This window comes from Trichomycterus rosablanca, chromosome 27 (assembly GCF_030014385.1).
Source record: "Trichomycterus rosablanca isolate fTriRos1 chromosome 27, fTriRos1.hap1, whole genome shotgun sequence".
Classification (NCBI taxonomy): Eukaryota; Metazoa; Chordata; class Actinopteri; order Siluriformes; family Trichomycteridae; genus Trichomycterus; species Trichomycterus rosablanca.
In genome coordinates this window covers 14,734,038-14,753,081 of record NC_086014.1, presented here as the reverse complement: position 1 = coordinate 14,753,081, position 19,044 = coordinate 14,734,038, and the positions used below count along the sequence as shown (strand labels likewise).

At 39.6% G+C, this 19,044-nt stretch overlaps 2 protein-coding genes and 1 long non-coding RNA gene across 8 annotated transcripts in view; all 3 read left to right on the top strand.

The window, feature by feature from the left end:
• The window catches only part of LOC134304258 (uncharacterized), a 123,771-nt gene extending 123,608 nt beyond the window's left edge, over positions 1–163 (top strand). For both annotated transcript variants that reach the window (XR_010007795.1, XR_010007794.1), the window contains one exon: positions 63–163. This is a non-coding gene — a long non-coding RNA (uncharacterized LOC134304258). The remainder of the gene's footprint in view (positions 1–62) is intronic.
• A 639-nt stretch (positions 164–802) lies between these two features.
• Positions 803–5,208, top strand: irx5a (iroquois homeobox 5a). Its single transcript, XM_062989849.1, has 3 exons — positions 803–1,928; positions 2,822–3,227; positions 4,225–5,208. The coding sequence occupies exons 1-3, from the start codon at positions 1,683–1,685 to the stop codon at positions 4,893–4,895; spliced, it is 1,323 nt and encodes a 440-aa protein (XP_062845919.1). The 5' UTR covers positions 803–1,682; the 3' UTR covers positions 4,896–5,208.
• An 8,931-nt stretch (positions 5,209–14,139) lies between these two features.
• Positions 14,140–19,044, top strand: part of LOC134304272 (uncharacterized) — a 29,626-nt gene continuing 24,721 nt past the window's right edge. For 4 of the 5 annotated variants that reach the window (XM_062989875.1, XM_062989874.1, XM_062989876.1 and 1 more), the window contains exon 1: positions 14,140–14,329. In XM_062989875.1, coding sequence (XP_062845945.1) covers positions 14,219–14,329 — 111 coding nt within the window. In that variant the 5' untranslated portion in view covers positions 14,140–14,218. Of the gene's footprint in view, positions 14,330–17,132; positions 17,229–19,044 lie in introns of those variants that run through there. The other variant, XM_062989877.1, reaches the window with a different exon arrangement.

The window sequence follows — 19,044 nt, the reverse complement described above, 5'->3', positions numbered from 1 at the left end:
ACAAGGGTGTGTGTGTGTGTGTGTGTGTGTGTGTGTGTGTGTGTGTGTTTTTCCCTCTCCAGAGGCTTTTAGAAGCGCCTACAGCGATCCCTTTTGGTTCAAAGTGGGACTTTATTTAACCCAAACACTCGTGTGCATTTATGCACATCTGAAAACGTTTAAATCTGCATTATTTTTATATATTTTATTAGATTTTCAAAGCAAAAATTAATAAAAAAATGAAGAAATCTACACAATTTACGCGCGTATTTTAGTTACATGTTTTATAAAGATTACTAAACTGATTTTGCACGAATGATTCGTTCGGATTATTTTCTTCATGTTGACAAATATAATTAATAATAGGGTAATTATGATGCTAATTTTAACCATAATATTTCTTTGTATGTAAATAGGAAACACGCAAGGAGACGCGCACCGCTTCCAGAATAGCGCACTTTTACCAGTCAACCCAGTTTATTAGTGCCATAATAGCCATGACAGGGCGCACATATGGTCTTCAAGCAAACAAAATGAAATAAATCTGGGATCAGCTCCGACCCACAGATAGATATCGGTATAAATCAAAGCGGCTTAGAGGCCACGGCCGCGGCATCATATGGACCTTAATGCGTGTGAGCTCTGGGCTTTGTGCAAAATACCAGGCAGAGTGGATTTATTCGAGGATCCGAGGCTAAATAAAATAAATCTCTTATCGTGGCGTGGCGTGAAGACCAAACTCATGCATTTTTAATCCAATAATAATCGTAATAAATGAGCGCGCTGATTATTCGTATGCATATTCATATTTTAATGGATTGCGCCGGATAAATATGCGCGCACGCAAAAAAAAAAAACTGCGCATTTTAGTGAGCTATTGCTTATCAACAAGACAAAACTAAACAAAAAACTTGTGCAAAACAAGTGTGGCGAAAAACCTGGAAGATCTGGAAGATCAGTTGAATATTTCTCCTCCGGCGTTTGGCAAAGTGGTCTCTGGCAGCCGGCTTAGTCCATTTGCTATTAATCAAGTGTGAAAGTGACGGCTTCATGTGTTTAGAGAACGAGCGGAGTTGGACCTGATGCTCGCTCGCATGAGATCGCCATCCAGGGGCTGAAGAGGCTTGGTCTAAAGCAATGAGGCTTGTTAGAGGCAGGGGGAAAGAGAAAAAAAGAAAGGAGGGGGATTGTTAGCGAATGTCTCTGCGCAAAAGTGTCAGTGGAAGAGAAAGAGAGAGAGGGAGGACTGGAGCCCGGCAGCACCAGCTCTCCTTTTCTGACTACACCCGAGAGGAGGAGCGTGAGGAGGCGACCTAGTGGGCGTCAGAATCCTCAATTTTCAACTTAGCATCCTGGCAGGGCACTCGGCCGAGCAAAAGCCCCGTCCAGGAGCGCGCAAAAAAATACGCAAAACTTTTATCGGCATGAGAGACGCGACGCGGAGAGAAGAAATCCACTCGGAACGGACGAGCCTCGAAAAGTCGACTGCGAGCGGAGAGAAGTGAGAGGAGAGTCCGGGTGAAGTCTATGCATTCGACGCTTGTTCTGATATCCAGTGCGCGAAAGGAACGGACGCGCGCTTTGCTCATCCGGGACTCTATGTTCGCCTGCGAGAGTGAAAAACAAACTTAAAAAGGGGGAAGAGAAGGAAAAGGGATTTATCAAGTGCGCAGCGAGAGAAGCGCGTCCACCGGGGTTCGAGCATGGCGTACCCTCAGGGCTACTTGTACCAACCGTCCGCCTCGCTGGCACTCTACTCGTGTCCCGCGTACAGCACGAGTTTGATCTCGGGGCCGCGCACCGAGGAGCTGGGCAGGTCGTCGTCGGGCTCGGCTTTTGCGCCCTACGCCGGATCTACTGCGTTCAGCGGAGCCTCGGCTGCCTACAGCTCGCATCTGCCGTACGGAGCCGACGCCGCCGCGGCCGCGGCCACTTTCACTTCATACGTGGTGAGTCTTCAGGTTCATAATAGTTCCAGTGAGAGTGCTCGATCACTGAATCTCCTCCTCATGTGCTTTTATTCTATTGCATTAGGCCAAATGCGTATTCAGTGTTTATTAGCAGACTTTCTATCTGATGTTTAGAATTTTTGGTTTTGTGTTTTTGTCCATAATGGCGAGTCAAATGATTTTTTTTCGTTCCATAAAATTTCTTGCGAATTATTCTTGCATAATTAGCTTAATACAGTCCTACAGACTTATTGATTTACGTAATAAACATAAATACATATGTTACGCATAAATAAATATGAAATAAACACAAAACGGCTTGTTTAAATTCGCGTACTGGTGTTTAGTAATAACAGGACGTGTTGTACATTTTTAGCAGCATTCATATTTGCATAACATTTGCATTAGTCTATATATACTTACATAAAGAAATTATAATAATAGACTCGCGATTTCAATTGTCATGCACTGAAAAGTACAAGTACATTTAATTTGCTTTAATATATTCCACTGCTGCCTGATCTGTGCATTTAAAGATGAAGAGTAATTCAAAGTGAAAATGCAGTGTTTGCGCTGGTGGGGGGAATCATATTAGCGTCAAATTCCGAAATAAATGCAAAAATCATTTGCGTGTTTTTGTGCCTCTAAATTGTTTGTGATTTGTTCTCGTATTTTCATAAAAGTAAAAGTATGTGAAGTTTGGCGTGTTGGTATTTTGACTAATTAGATTTAGCGTGTGTGTGTGTGTGAGTGTGTGTGTGTGTGTGTGTGTGTGTGTGTGTGTGTGTGTGTGTGTGTGTGTGTGTGTGTGAAAGCACTTCATTTCAAGAGCCTGGTAAATAAACTTTTATTGTGCAGTAGAACTGATGGCATTTTGGTGGGTTTTCTCACAGAGTTCGCCCTATGACCACACGACGGGCATGGCGGGTTCAATCGGCTACCACCCGTACGCGGCTCCGCTGGGTTCTTACCCGTACGGTGACCCAGCCTACCGTAAAAACGCGACCCGGGACGCCACGGCTACTTTAAAGGCCTGGCTCAGCGAGCACCGCAAGAACCCCTACCCCACCAAGGGGGAGAAGATTATGTTGGCCATCATTACAAAAATGACCCTGACCCAAGTGTCCACCTGGTTCGCCAACGCCCGGAGGAGACTGAAGAAGGAGAACAAGATGACCTGGACGCCGCGCAACAGGAGCGAGGACGAGGAGGAGGACGAGAACATCGACCTGGAAAAGAACGACGACGACGAGCCTAGCAAGCCCATGGAGAAAGGGGACTCGACAGATACAGAGACAGGTCTGTGTAAAAAATATATCATCAATTTTTCATTTCATTCTTTTACCTCTCCGGGCGCAAAATTGATTGCGGGTTAATGGCGGTGTATTATTTATAATAGGACAATTGCTTTAAATAATAATCACCTAGAGCTCGTCTAATTTGGATCCTTATGGGGTAATGGGGTAAGAATTGCTGGTGACCGCGGTGTGTTGCTGTTCATTTATCTCTGGCAGCATAATAAGGACACAGCTGGTGCAGTGGATCTCATTTATTAGAATCCTATTATTATTATACACATGATAGTAATATATCTGCTATATTATATATATATATATATATATATATATATATATATATATATATATATATATATATAAAAAAATAAGTATATATGAGTAGAATTCTTTTTAAGTTGAGTTATTTTTAAAGATATTGTTATTGTTGTTATTATTATTTCTATTATTATTATTATACACATGATAGTAATAAATTTGCTTTATATATATTTATATACAACAATATGTAAATTGGTATTTTAAAAACATACTAAGGTTATTATTATTATTATTATTATTATTATTATTATTACACATAACATGGTAGTATTTAATTGTGCATTAAGATGCTTAAATACAAATGTTTACTCATTTGTAGCAATATTATGAAGGTTTTTGCCTTGGCATGCTGTTCACTGATACCCAAATCAGGAGAAACCTGTTACAGAACCTAAAGTAATTTATTATTATTATTATTATTATTAATAATATTATTATTATTAATATTATTATTATTATTATTATTATTATTATTATTATACACATGATGCTTAATAAGTATAATAAGTGTTATTATACGCTTGATTTGCTTTTTTATTAGTTTCTGTTTGCTGCCTAATATGATTTTAATTCCAGATTATAATTTATTTATAATACATAATAATATGGTGCATACTAATTATTACTATTGTTTTTGTTAATTACCCGCTAATGCAAACTTGACCCTTTTTCCCCTCCAGATCCCAAAATCCTTCACACAGCCGAAGCCCAGTGCGACAGATTCCAAGAGGACCCCCACGTCAAGGACTCGGACCCTTTGCTCAGTGACTCGGACTTTAAGGAGGTGGAGGAGGAGCCCCCCAAAGCCACCACGTCGTCCCCGCCGCTAATTCAGCGGCCTCTGGAGCTCAGCGCGCACGACCGGGGGCAGGAAGTGGCGCACCCCGCCGGTGCGGTCAATCACAGCAACGCCACGTCCGTTATCCACCCTCCCGCGTCCGTGACCAAGCCTAAACTGTGGTCCCTGGCGGAAATAGCCACGTCGTCGGACAGGTGCAGGGGGAGCGGGAGCAGCGAGGCGGCGGCGGGAGCGGCCCCCAGCACGGCAGCGTCGCCCAGCCGGACCACGACGCAGTGCGCGCTCCCTAGCGGCGCTCTCATCTCCCGGCCCCTGTACTACACGTCCCCGTTTTACGCGGGCTACACGAACTACGGCTCTTTCAGCCACCTGCACGGCACCCACGGTACCGTCTCCAGCCCCGCCAGCACCACGCACTTCAACGGAATTAACGCGAGTGTTTTGAACCGGGCCGAGGCCCTGGCGCGGGAGAGCAAAGCCCGGAGCCAGGCGCAGGTAGACCTTTGCAAAGACTCCCCATATGAACTCAAGAAAGGTATGTCCAACATTTAATTGGCGCAATCCGCGCCCTCACGGACTATTATTTATTATGTGTGGTTGCTTATAAAGAAAGAAGACGAGGACGAATAATTATAATAATAATTAATAATAATAATAATAATAATGAAAGAGAGAGAGAGAGAGAGATTTTCCCAGGACAGATATTTTCTGAGTAAATGCTTATCCACAAATCTTAGTTTCTGAATGGTTCATCAAGATGTAACATCTAAGAATTGTCTTAAATCGCTGCAGCCGCCTGAGTCTATTTGTATTAAAGACTAATATGTATATTTAATGTAGCATTTTTGTATTTAAAAAATGGACAATACACTATCTTTGAAGTAAATTATGAAAACAATCGAGTGTGCAGCACTTGTTTTTAAGCACTTTACCTGAGCTCACGGTGTTTCCTTTTTTTTTTGGACAGGGTTTGTTGTTTTGTAATTGTTGTTTTATTGAACTGATTCCTCCTTTTACCTCAGTATAAAGATTATTAATCTCTCAAGACTAAAAGCTTTAATCTGAAGGAAATAAATGTACCTGCATATTAACCATTCAAAATAAGGTCATTAATTCTAATTATGTGCTACTTAGATTACAAAAGCCAACAGTGGTGTGTGTAAAAGAAAAGACACTCCTTCACTCCCGGCAAATTAAATGTCCTGACTGTAAATGTTCAGTGTGCCTTATTATAGACTGTCTAAGGAACCTAATTAGTTGAGAAAATAATGTCACACTGATTAATACACGCATGTATGTAGGCCTGACAGTCAGAAAGTGCCTAAGGTTGGGGTGTAACCAAAAAATCCGACCCGACAGCTCTTATTTTAATTAACAGCTAAATCACGTCTTTGTGTTCAACACCCAGAACAGAACAAAGTTTTTATTGCAGTTTAATAAAATCAGGTATTGAGGTTAGTTGGAACACTGTATGAAAAACTGAATACTGTGACCTTGCACTACCCAGGCTAATTGTGTAAAAAAAAGAACCTCAATGACTGACTGACAATGTGAATTAATGACTGGCTTGTGTTGCTTTTCATTTCTAAAGTACACTGGGTTTTTATCATGAGGCCTTTTATCACTGAGACGCTTCGTGATGTTTTTTATGAGCTCTTTGATTACTGCTGTGAGGAATGACAGTGGTCAGCATCGCGGTGCACACGTGGACCAGCTCCAGCAGGTGAAGATTGAAATGACAACGCAGGCCGGAGTGTCGAGCACTCATTTAACCCAATTACGCTCCAGCCGCGTCGTGTTATGAGCCCAGTGGATCGGGTGGCGAACCCCGGTAATGAGTTCGATTTTATGCCAAATTTAGACCCTCATTACTGTTTCCGAGGCGTGGCGGAGTGCTGAATATGGTTCCTGTACCCACTGGACTATTCATGATGGGAAAGGCTGAATAAACAGCACTGGATTATGGACGCGAATGGACTTGCCATAAGCTCTCTCTGATCTGGGTCTCTCCTCTGGCTCTAGGCTGGCTGAACCCAAAAAGCTCTACCCTCCTCCGCAGGTAGGTGTCACACTTGCTCTTGATTCGGACCGTGCTCTCTTAAACAATCACAAGGAGTGGGTTATTTTCTCCCGGGCGGCACGCTGGGGGGAGGAAATTGACCTCTGTCAAACTCAACCTACATCGAATCGAGGCAAAGGCAACGTTTGTCATCATAAATAAAAACAAAAAGGGAAAGGATGGCTGATGCACTTTGGGATTCTTTGGATTTTAAATGCTATATATATATACAAAAACAAATATATATCTATATTCTTTAAAGTCATAAATCATCATAGACTGATGCCCCAGCCTTAGACACTGCATGAATACATGATTATAACCTGAATGTGTTGTGACTTGGCCGATTTCTAGCTAATGTTTTATAAATGAATGAGCAATGAATTATGCAAGTTGCTTGCAAGATTAGATTTCGGCAAATGTGCAAATGGGCGGTCCAGCTACGTAACAGAGCGCAAAAGTTACATACTGCAGCTTTAACAAATTCTCTTATGTTTAATTAGACATATTAGTTTAGACCCGTGGTGTTCAAAGCATGGGGGGGGGGGGGGGGGGGGGCAGTCTCCTGGGAGGGAATGGGGTTTATTTTATAGGCCTAATCAATAATAAATAGACTAGTTTTATTAAAGAGATATGCACAGATACATATATTTTAAAATATGACAACTTTTACATTTTTTATTAATGTTAATATTGATGTGATGGAGTTATTGTGAACAGAGATGTGATCAGATGTGTGTTGTGTGGGAGGTGCTTTAAATCATTATCAGCTGTATAGTAATAATAATAATAACACTAATAGTAATAATAGTAATTAGAAAGGGTTTAAGAGAAACACCCTGCTGAGGTTTGAGGTCATTAATCTAGTTTATTTGCGCCCTGCAGATGAAAAGCTCCCCTGGGTTCCTCAGAATTTCATTCTTCACTCCAGCAGCTTCCTAAATATCATGATCGTGTTTTTACCCTCTAGAAATCATGTAATGCACATTTAACAAAAAAGTTTGCTTTGTTTGTTTGTTGTTTTTAAAAGAAGATCTAAGCAAATCTGAAGTGACTCTGTGAAGTACCAGAGGACATTCTCTCTCTCTCTCTCTCTCTCTCTCTCTCTCTCTCTCTCTCTCTCTCTCTCTTGTGAGAGTAAACATTTATTCGTTCAGCTCTTCGTTTTCCGGAGTGATTTTTTAACCACTATTTATTGCTCTGCACATATTGAGCTATTGGTAGTAATTTACGATCTCATTTTCTGCATGATGGAAATCAATGGAACGTTTAAAGGGATAAAAGTAAAAGTGGGGCTTCAAAGACTTTGCGCACAAAAGGGGGTTGAAAAGCGCAAAACAAGCCTAATGGATTCAATAACTCTCGGGTGAAATGTATGAAATCCATTCTGCTCATTTGTGCCCTGAGCAGCTTAGAGGAATGTTTCTCATATTCAGTCATCAAGAATATTTTACATTTCTGAAGGAACGAACTGCGTTTCTCTTCTGTTCTGCTTTTGTCGCTTTAATTGGTGTGGAAATTTCACGGCGCAACTGGAGTGTTTACTGTATTATTATTATTATTATTATTATTATTATTACTGATGGAGGTTTCAACTGTTATTTTAAATAATATAAACTGTATCTAATAGGCTACAGAACTATTTAATGTTTTACATTTCTTAAATGTCTCAACCAAGCCGAATTCGTTCTTTTTTATTATTATTGTTATTTCTTGTAAATTCCCAAATACAGTTTTGCAGATGTAGGAGGGAATCAATTACTTCCCAAGTATTAATTAACAAGAAAATAATTTATTTTTATTAGGGGATTTTATATATTTATTTTTTTATTTAGGTGTTTTGCAATAACATAATAAGACTTAAATTTAACAAGACCTCGCGTATGCGGCAAAATGCGTATAGATTCCCCCCAATAAATAAATAAATAAATAAAACAAAAAATATAAATAAATAATACATAAAAAACAAGCGAGTGAACGACTGACAAACCAGAAAAGTTCTAAACATCCCGTTTGAGAGAGAGAGAAAAAGAGGAAAAAGAGTTCAAGTTAAATCCGGATTTTTATTGTTAATTATTAACTGATTTGATTATTTATTTGTATTTATATGTTTTTTATAATATTTTAAAATGTGCGAAACATTTCTGCTATTTTTAGAGGATTGTAAAAATACATGGCATCAATATTAGCAGGTTATATTTTCTCTTAATTATATATATAAATTTTTTCCACCGACTTTGCGTTCAGTTTCTATTAAAAAAGACTGTTGATTGTTTTTATGTGGAACCATTGAATGAAATGGTGTGTTTAGTGTACAGGCTCTTCCAATAGTAAACATGTAAACTTGTCATTTAGTTGGTTTAAACTCAGATGCCACATTTACCACATTTGCAGTTTGACACTGACCACATGGTACCGACTGATATGATATAAATGTGTGTAAATCATAAACACAGCACCTTTTATTTTTATATTCCTGATATACTGACTCAGAACTCGATGTGCTGTTTTGTTTGGAACTATATTGTGAAAAGCAGGCAGAGTAACTGCGGGAAACTTTACCCCAAATCTAAAAGCACACGGTCAGTCGTGGACTTCTCATCTGAGTACGTGTTGAAATATTAGCAGAGCTTTATTACACGGGATGGAATATAATACAGGAATGCAAGAAACCGATATTGAGTTTGATATTGTGACTAATTGCTGAACCATTACACCTGCTGCACTACAGTCCAGTGCCTCCCCCTCCCCCCTAAAAAAATAAACATGTTTCAGTGGACCAGATCACAACCTGCTGGTGCAAATCATGTGAAAATAAGTGCGCCGTCGATTTAAATATCAAGTGATGGCCTGATTCAGCCCGACCGGGTCAAACCTGTTTATTTCTTTTTATATTTATTTATTTATTTACTGGTTTAGTTTTACGCAACATAACATGCTCGTCTAAACACACACTGTTTCGTCTTACACACACTTTTCTGTCATTGTTTACACTTTCCAGCTCAGAGGAAGCAAAATAAGAACCAAGAATCAGTTCCAAAATAAGAATCAGTTCCATCCATGACGCGACTTTTGTTATTTTTTATTTTATTATTTATTTATGTGTAATACCCGTATGACGTCATACTATTTTTCAATATCTTTTTTAATCCATTTATTAACACAGCAATATGAATACACACACATAATACACACACATGTGATATTTCAATTATTTGCGGACAAAGAAACACTTTAAATTTAAGCGCAAAATCATGCAGCACATTGGTGCAATGACGAGGTTATTAGTCTTTTCACAATATTTGGGACGATGGTTTTACATCTAAACGTTCTCAGATCAAGTGCACAACTTATAAATGGATTTAGCCTAGATTTGGCATGCTTTAAATGAAAGAGTTGCAGGGTGGTGTAAAAGGAAAGGAAAAGAACCCTTATGACATTTATGGTGCAGTGACAAAGTCAGTAGCTTTTACGCAAATTTTTAAGGTCAAGGTCAGCTGGTTCAGTAGCTGTAAGTTGTATGATTATAGGGGGGTAAAGTATTAAAAATTTATTTCTAATGGGAATAATGTCTGAGTAGGCAGTAGTTAAATTACCTTTGTGGTTGTGTGTGCGCCACTTGACCTTTTTATGGGTGGTGAATACCTATTTTATTACCATTTTATTATTACTATTATTATTATTATCTGTTTCCACAAGAAGAATAAGTGTCAAGACATAACATGACATAAATATAGCTTTGAGGGGACGAAAAACAACTATATGATTAAAGCATCGCGATTAATCGGCCCGTCATCCACTCAGCAGCTCTTCTGGAACAAAGCTAACGTGAGTGGGACTCTTTACCGGGCCGCAGTGGGAATTCCGCCTCCTCTTTTTATTTAATCACCCCGGTCCCACTGAGGAGGCTCTTAATTAATTATGTGGGCTAAAATGCAGCCCAGCTGTTCCTCTGCTCTTCCACAAGGTGTGTGTGACGCGGCCATGGGGCCTCATTTTCACAAATTAGCCAATTTTCCTCTTCAAAAAAATCGAAGAGGTGTCAGGGCTGGTCCGCCGCGCCCGGTCTGTCACATGTTAAAGACTTTGCGTCTTTTCTGTGCGCCTTCGTGTGCGTGTTTTTTGTGGCGTGTGTGTGTGTGTGTGTGTTTGTGCGGGGTGCAGCATTTAATATTTATAAATCCAGCACACTAAAAACACACCAGAATTAAACAAGGACTCAATGTAAGATTTTCCCGACTGCGCGTTATTCATTTTTTAAAGCCGCAGTTTTGCAAATCAGGGTTCGAGTGAAACAGCCACCCCTGCAAATACAGTCAGTTCTGCTCTGCTAGTGATAGAAAACAAAAAGAAAAAGAATCCGATTCATTTTTTGACTGATTAGGAATGAATTAGACCTGGATTTGTAATGTCGGATTAACACTATTATAAATAAATAATAATCGGGGTTTTTTAGACAAACTGTAATTTGCTTTGTTTGTTAAAATATTTGTTTAGATCTTCTGATTTTTTACACAAATGTTTGAGTAGCATAAACAATTGTTATTAAAAGAATCATTTGGATCATTTCACCAACTTGAAGACATTTGCTGGTGTAACCACATGCAATCCCGTGAAATAAAATGAAATGGTACTAAAATGTACCCCTTTTGTTGCTGGAGTGGAACTCTCAAGGGTTCTTCTGTATTTTGTACCTGTAGTTTGTATTTTTGTTTTATTAATTGTTTTAGAGTACTTTCTTATATAAAATACATAAATCAGTATGTATTTATATATAAAGGAACACACCCCAGCAACAACAACATTATTTTACCCCACTTCAAAAATCCTAAACTGGGTTGATTATGTACAATTCTGTTTATGTTAAAACACAGTGGGCTGGCCTCGCTGTCTGTTACCATTTCTAAAAGGAGTTTGGCATGTTCTTGGCATGTTTATGCGTCTGCTTCCTCCAGGTACTTTAGTTACCTCCCACCTACACGAACATGCAGTAGGTAGATTGGTTTGTAAACGGTATATAGTGAGAGTGATAGTGAGGAATTTAAAAATACAGTCTGTGTTGCCCTCTGATGGACCGGTGCTCCTGTCAAAATAATGAACAAATAATGAATAAATAAATAAATACATAAGATGTGAGGCCTACCAGAGGTTAGAATGAGTGCAAAATGTTAAGCCTTTTTTCTTAATACCACAAGGTGTTTGTCATTTTTCTGTTGCTTTTGTTGGTTTTGCAGTAACATTCACACCCAGTTTGTGTGCTCTGCTAGTTAAATCCTTAAAATGGAAATAAATAAATGTCATTTTTTGATATAAATCTGACCAGTTGAAATGTCCATAATAAATGGAGTCAATAAAATGTGTTCCCGTGTTGGAGACTTTAGGGATTAAATGTGCTGCAGTATGTATTATGTGTTCGGACATGGATGCCAAGATCATGTCATAAACTCATGAAGAAAAGGCTTTTTCTTTTAGCAGAGAAGGAGGAAAAGGAGCGTGGAGCTGTCACAGCCATCATGTGCATTACAGTGAGTGTGAATTCATGCTATGCTTTCATACAGGCTCCTTAAATAAATACAAGCCTGCTGTAAATATATTACTGTATATTACTGTACACACAGGCCTGTACTGTAGCTATTAAGCCAACGCCTGCACGTACGCCATACGTTCCATTATTAACACCACATTACCTCCATTATTATCATGTTTTAGGGTTTTTTTTCTATGGTAGCAACACAGCACATCCATCTACATGTCTAATAGAAATTCAGCCAGTGATTTATCTCGAGTTCAGACAGATACAATAATACAAGCTGCCTTTCAGTTCTGCGCTAAAAAGAAATACAATAACACAGAAAGAGTTCTCAAAATGTCGACACATTTGCTGGCTGTCCTTGGAGCCCCAAGGCAGCACTTAGGCGAGATAAGCGGGCCCTATTATTCCTCTCTTTAATGGTTCTGATGAAGATTGATGAACTGTTTTCTTTACAGGGACTTCAGAGGGTCCACACGATGAAGGGAAACGAGGGAGGGAGCTTGGGGAGGGGGAGAACCATGGAGAAGGAATGGAAGGGGAGGTCTACAACTTTGCCTGACTGTTTATTTACCTTTGTCCTTCGTTTTTTAAATGATCCCTTTCTTGCGGACATCTGTTCCACATTAAGACACTAATATTTAGGGTAATGATGCGCCCACTTGGCAAAATGAAGGCTGACGGAGGCGGCTAATGCCCAGTTCCTCACACGGGGGTCACATGGAGGAGAGTGGTGATCCAGTCTAATTTCTTTCTGGTTTATTTTCCTCCGTTTCACGAACAGCACGGACAGTTTTTTATTATTTTTATTTCTAATTCTTCACCCGCCATGTTTTGCCCCTCGCTCGGCCTGATGGATGCAAATGTGAGCTCTGTAATTGGATCAGCTCCCCAGATACAGATAAACGGCTGCTGCCTTGCCGGGGTTATTTTCAGCCCTGCATAGAGGCAGCAGTGTGTGTAGGTCTATAGCAAGAGCTAATGAGAAAAAAGTAGATCTGCTCCACACACCGGACTGAGAAACGAGTGTGAAGAAGTTCACGCTAACTACTGACTGAGCAATGCGGCTCGGCGGTGATGTGCACCTGGTTAGCCAATCGCCAGCCACAAAAACAAGATCTTCAGCCCAAATTCCTTTGCTCAGCCCTTTTATTACAGTATTACACGTTACACCCGGTGAAGACGTGAGAACCTGAGATACCGCTGACGACACTAAAAAACGTCACAATATCCATTTATTTACGCTGTTAGCATTGGTGGAGATGAATATATGATTCCCGCTGGGGCTTTCCAAGAACGTTTTTTGTGGCAGCGTTCCAATCTGAAATGCTCGCGCGCTCACTTATTAGCAGTGTGCTTTACAGCCCAGCTCTAATCTCATCAGCGAGGTGGTTTTAGACACCGAATTTGGCCTCCTGTCAGCTTCCCCTTAGCTTCCCTTTAGCAGGTGAAGAGATTGCACTCTTTCAGGAAGAGGCCGCACAGATTTCTATTTATTTATCACCCGGCTTTGCATAGGTGCATTTTAATAAATTCCTTTCAATAAATAGTTTATACATTCATTCATAAAACTGGTTTACCAGTTTAACAAACTTATTTTATCAGCTAGTCATGTTCTCAGGTGGAATCTGACATGAGCGCATTCCAAAATCCTGATTGACGCCTCTTTGATTTCTAGCTGTTTGTTTTACAGCTCGTGACCCATAAATGGATTGAAGTCAGACATCTTCAAGGGCGTCTCGTTTCTCTAAACGCAATATAGCGTAATCTACGATGAGTGCTAGGCTGGATGTAATGAATTCACTTCATTTTGTTTTTAGAACAATAATAATGTGTTTGGTTTGATTCATGCCAGTGATGCAACACAGCTAACAACACATCAAGCATTGAGCTAGTCTGAACTGACGAGAAGCGAAGACAAAGTCGTCTCATTTATGTCTCAATTATGTCTCAATTTTGTTCTTCTTTGAAAATCTAGAAAGGAAACAAGGAAATACGACTCAGTAGCAGAATTTCCAAACCTTGACTCCACACTCCAGTTCAGTAGGTGGCAGTAATGCACCCAAACATGGCCTGTCAACCTCAATTAAACACCAAAGTAGCTGTTGTTGACACCTGAGGCAGGTTTAGGAAAGACAACACTATTTTATTAAAGTTTTATTTTCTTGTGTCATAAGTCTTTGTTATTATTTGCTACAGCAGTAAAAATAACTTGAACAGAGATTATGACCTGAACCTGAGCCAAGAAGATCTGCAACACACCTGAGTCCAGCTACATGTCAGAGGATGCTGATGTGGGCTAATGTGAAGTTCATGTGCTGTACTAGTGAGACCCTGGAGGCAAGGAAACAAGGAACATGCACCTATGGACTTAAAGTCAGCATTCATGTTTCTCAGGTGAGTCCAACCAGTGAAATAATGCAGCTCATAAACATATTTGGTTTATTACTGATTGTCATGTTATAGACTAGAATGACATTGCTTGTATTCAGTGGAATAAGTGTAGGTTGTAAATCTGGAGATGTTTAATGTTTGCATTAGCCTGAATAAAGTCTGGGCAATAAGTTAGATAAAATATTGATGCTCTTGAACTTTGGTCCTATTGAAGAGACCTTGGACGTCAGAAAAGACATAAAAGAACCCTTAGATTCTTAAACCTCTTACTGTAAACCCAGGTGACCAAACAGAAGCTCTTTTATTTTGGACACAGTATAAGAAGAGCCAGTTCATTGGAAAAGACGATGATGCTTTATATGTTAGAGTTGAAGCTACAGAAGAAGACAGGATGTTCTGGAGAAACAACAGAACCCATTCCTTCAGTCACAGTCCACTTGTAACAGCCGTCCCAGAAAAAGTCCTAACCCAAGTGGAACTTGTAATACAACCATCATGCTGAGTGTTACCCGTTCTCTCATACATATTTTAACCAGCGCTCTGACTCCCGTCTCTGGCCGCAGCCGCAGGCCAACCGAAACATGCTAATACCTGTTACATTACACCTCATGTCAGCGCTTGTCCAGGCTCCAATAATTGATTGACCTCGTTTTTATGAACAGCTGCTGTTTCCAGTCCGACGCCCAAATCCCAAGCTGGAGAGCCCAGAGCACGCTGTGTGCCCACCTGACCAGCCAGCACAAAAGATTGCACATTGATTAGCATGTAAAAAGAACTCCAGGTCCATACACTGGTAAGGGTGAACAGAGAACACACAGGTTGTCCTGGTTGGACATTCTATTCCAAAACCATCGTCCACTCTTCCAGGAAGGCTTTTAGAGTGTCTGTAGGAATTTGTGCTTAAAAGATCGGTCAACTTATTGGACGGTTTATAATCGACACTCCAAATCATCCCAAAGGTGTTCAGCAGGGTTGAGGTGAGTGCACTGTTCCTCCACAGCAAAAATTGTCAGATCATGTTTTTATAAACCTCGGGCCCTTTGTGCACAGATAAAAATAATAATTAAATAATTAAAACAGACAGAAACATAACACCTATCTTGCCATAAAATGACACATACGTATTAAACACTGCATTAAAATCCTAATAAATAAATAAATAAGAATAAATTGTGCATGGTCAAGCTTAAAAGGGATAGAAATGGATTGAATCACTGAATGCCAGTCCATAATGAGGCCTTGGCCATCCCCTTGTTCCTTAGACATGTAGACGCCCGACGGGACGATAGCACCTCTATGGTCACACAAGCACCTACATCTTTTAAAATCTGTTTAAGTATTAGTAGTTTGCTTGCTTGTTGTGTTTTATAGAAATATTATTGTATTTTTTTAGCTTATGGGTCATTCTATAATTTGGGGTACATTTCACATCACCAAAAAAGTACAAAAACAGTGTTCTCTCTCAATAAAACAATCAGTGGTTCAAGTTAATATATTCTTTAGTATAACATATCCACTATTTGCAAAGCTTAAACATTAATTTTTATTTTTTTTATTTTAAAGGGACAGTAGATGTAGACTACTAGGTAACTTAGTTGACAGGTAACATAGTTGACAATTTCCCTATTTTGACCCATAACTTCAGTGGTAGACCTTGCCTGGCTGACCACATGTCATTTCTTGAACAGAATAATGTCTAATTTGAACATACGTTTGAATTAAAATTATAAAAAAAAATTTAACCATAACAATGTATGTAACATAGTTGACGGTCAATTAATATACTCATTGACAATGTTCTATTATAGATAAAATATTTTAAAAAATAAGAGGACATTCACCACAGTGTTCAATATACCCTCCACAGAGAAAAATGATATCATGTAATGCTGCTCACATAGTTTTAGAACAAATCATTTTTGAGTTGCTGAGTGGAGTTCTGTTAGTAACATAGTTGACAGAACTTTTGTGGACATTAATAAATAAAGATATTTAAATTATTTAAAAGAGAAACTCAATTTAAAAAATATTATTTTTCTTTGGTATTTAAACTTTTAAAATAAATAAAAAAATAGATGTTGTTGCCCTTAATGATTTTATTCATTATTTTGAAACCAAGGCACCCTCAACTTAAAAAACAGACACAGCAAAAACTGTTCATTTAGGAACATCATGACAAATTTCAAGTTAAATGAATCATAGGATGCACATAATGTTTTTGTGATATTACAACATGTTTTCCATTAATAGGTAAAATATGACATTTTTAAAGAAAATAGTTAGAATAAATATAATTATTATCATTGGACATGGAATGTACCCCAAATTATAGAATGACCCTTATGCTATTTTATTGTCTTATTCACATGCTACTTTGCTAAATGAATAAGTGCACTGATTATGTTCACTTTCTAATCATGTGTGCTTGCTTTTATTTCAGAATCAGAGACTTTAGTAGTGCTATGGATTATAACATATGTGAAAATATTGATTAACTTTACTTATGAATATGAATTATTGTGTACTGTGACGTTTGGCTTTAGCATCTGACACGATTGATTTGATTGATTATTTCGTTTTATGTTTAGTGTGGGTGTTACAAAGCACTAGGGACGTAACCAGGATTGTTATCAGACCCCCTAACTTAATAAAGTTGTGTGTTTAACTAAAATCACGGCGATAAATGTTAAATTTATCCTGAAGAACTACAGGAAGCGCTATGCTAAGCCACTACAGGAACTACATTTCCCATAATGCATCAGCAACGTCTTTCTAAGCGGCTTACGCTTTCAGTCAGTTAGTTTATTTCGCTTTTTTATTTATATTTATTTATTTCTCTTATTTGACAGAGAAGTGGACATTCGTAAATATTTAGAAGAAACCAAAACACGTCGCAGACAAGGTAATGATAGCTCACAGCTGCATGTTTGGGCTAAACGTATAAACCTACCAAAAATGCATATTAGACCCTAAAACAAAGGTATTAATTAAACTAGCAAAGGTTCAATTTTAGATGAAATTAGGAACTGTAGAAGGGAACTAGTCATATAATCCTCTCACATTTTAAGTGTAAGCCAGTGTATATATCAGAGGACACAATGTAAATGCACTTTTTGGGAAATAGTGGTGCACAATTGAGCAGATTCAGACTCTAAATACATTTAACATACATTTATTTACTGGTAATTTGCTCCTCATTTCTCATCCATGTCAGAACAAAGCTCTTTCTTAGTATTTAATGATTTAATCTGCTTAGAAGTGTTTAACAGGCTTTTTACTAGAGGTACATTCACGCCCCTAGGACTGATTGGCAAGCACATGGGTACAGCTGTGCCCCTCTAAATCCTGTATGTGCCCGAGTACAAGAAGTAGTCCAGAAGCGCCCCTGGACCCGGGTTTAAATTTCTCCTTTAGTCAATCTGTCTTCTTCATTTTTTTAGGTTCTTTCTTCAGGTACTTCCTTCTACATCCCAAAACATGCATGAGGTGGATTGGTTGCTCTAAAATGCCCCTGGAGTCAGACAAGTGAGCCGATTATTCTGCGATTTCAGGCCGTTCCAGGGCGCTACGTGTCAGATCATGTTGTTTGCTCGGTTCCTGGTGACCGAGTAATCATAAAAAAAATGGTTATATATCTGAATATCACAGTGATCCAGTTATCCGTGGTGAAACGAAGGCCTCGACGATTCGCTCCGTCGGGCCGCTTCGATTGATTCCCTGCCCACGAGGGCTGTTTCCATCCTGAGTGACCCGACTGCAGTCATGATCGTTCCCCTGGGCTTTTTCAAAAAGGAACCAATGAGCACCAGCGGCTTATGTTTGTGAGAGGCGATTGTTTAAAGCTAAACCGCATCGTCCCACTCGTTCTGTCACTTTTTTATCCTTTGAATTTCAGCGCCGAAGTCGGCCTTGTCTTCTAAAGATCTGATTTATTAGCTTGTCAAAGGAAGGATTGTCGACGAAGGCAATCAAAAAGCACTTACTGAGCCCTGGCACAAAAAAAAAAGATTACTGCTTTTCCACTGGCTAATTTGTGCTACTCCCTTGGAGAGGGCTGGCAAAGTGTTTGATGAGGCATAAAATGATGATAAATGAATGTATTGCCCCGGCGCTCATCAAACACCGGTAGTATATACTCCTCTTTGTTGGCAACAAGACGTCCTGATCGACGTTCTTGTCGGGATCGGACCGTGGGGCGAGACGTTTCCAGTTTGAACCAGCTAACCGCGGGTCGTGAATGCACACCGCTGGTTCGGTGCCAGCCGATGAGGGGAGGACAAAGGACAGTTTAATAGGTTAAACTGGAAACAGGAGTATAGTCTTGGCTGCGAGGGACACATGCTCTTGTCTTTCAGCGTCTGATCAACGTGTGGGAAAAGGCAGGAGTAACCAGATAACCCTCCCTCCCACTCTCTCATGCTTTCTCTTTTCTCTCTCTCTCTCTCTGGTTTCTCCTCTCTCTCCTGCGTTCTCTTTAACCCCGGAAGAGCCGAACCTCCCGGCGGAACAATACAGTCGCCCATGAATTAATTAGCGAACGGCACGAACGCACTGCACCCAAGAAACAAGTGGCATGTTGTCAGATGGGTGGCCGATGAAGAAATATTCCATTATGAGGTTCACACAAGCGCCCGCTCTGGTTCCCGACTGTGATTAACGACCGACAGAGGGAGGGTGTGGGTATCGAGGCGGTCGTCATGGGGTCAAAAGCGGTTCTG

Excerpts from the sequence above, each read along its gene's own strand:
- irx5a (XM_062989849.1), top strand. The coding sequence starts at position 1,683 with ATGGCGTACCCTCAGGGCTACTTGTACCAACCGTCCGCCTCGCTGGCA. Across the intron at positions 1,929-2,821 it reads CCACTTTCACTTCATACGTG|AGTTCGCCCTATGACCACAC; the intron begins GTGAGTCTTCAG and ends GTTTTCTCACAG. Across the intron at positions 3,228-4,224 it reads CTCGACAGATACAGAGACAG|ATCCCAAAATCCTTCACACA; the intron begins GTCTGTGTAAAA and ends TTTCCCCTCCAG.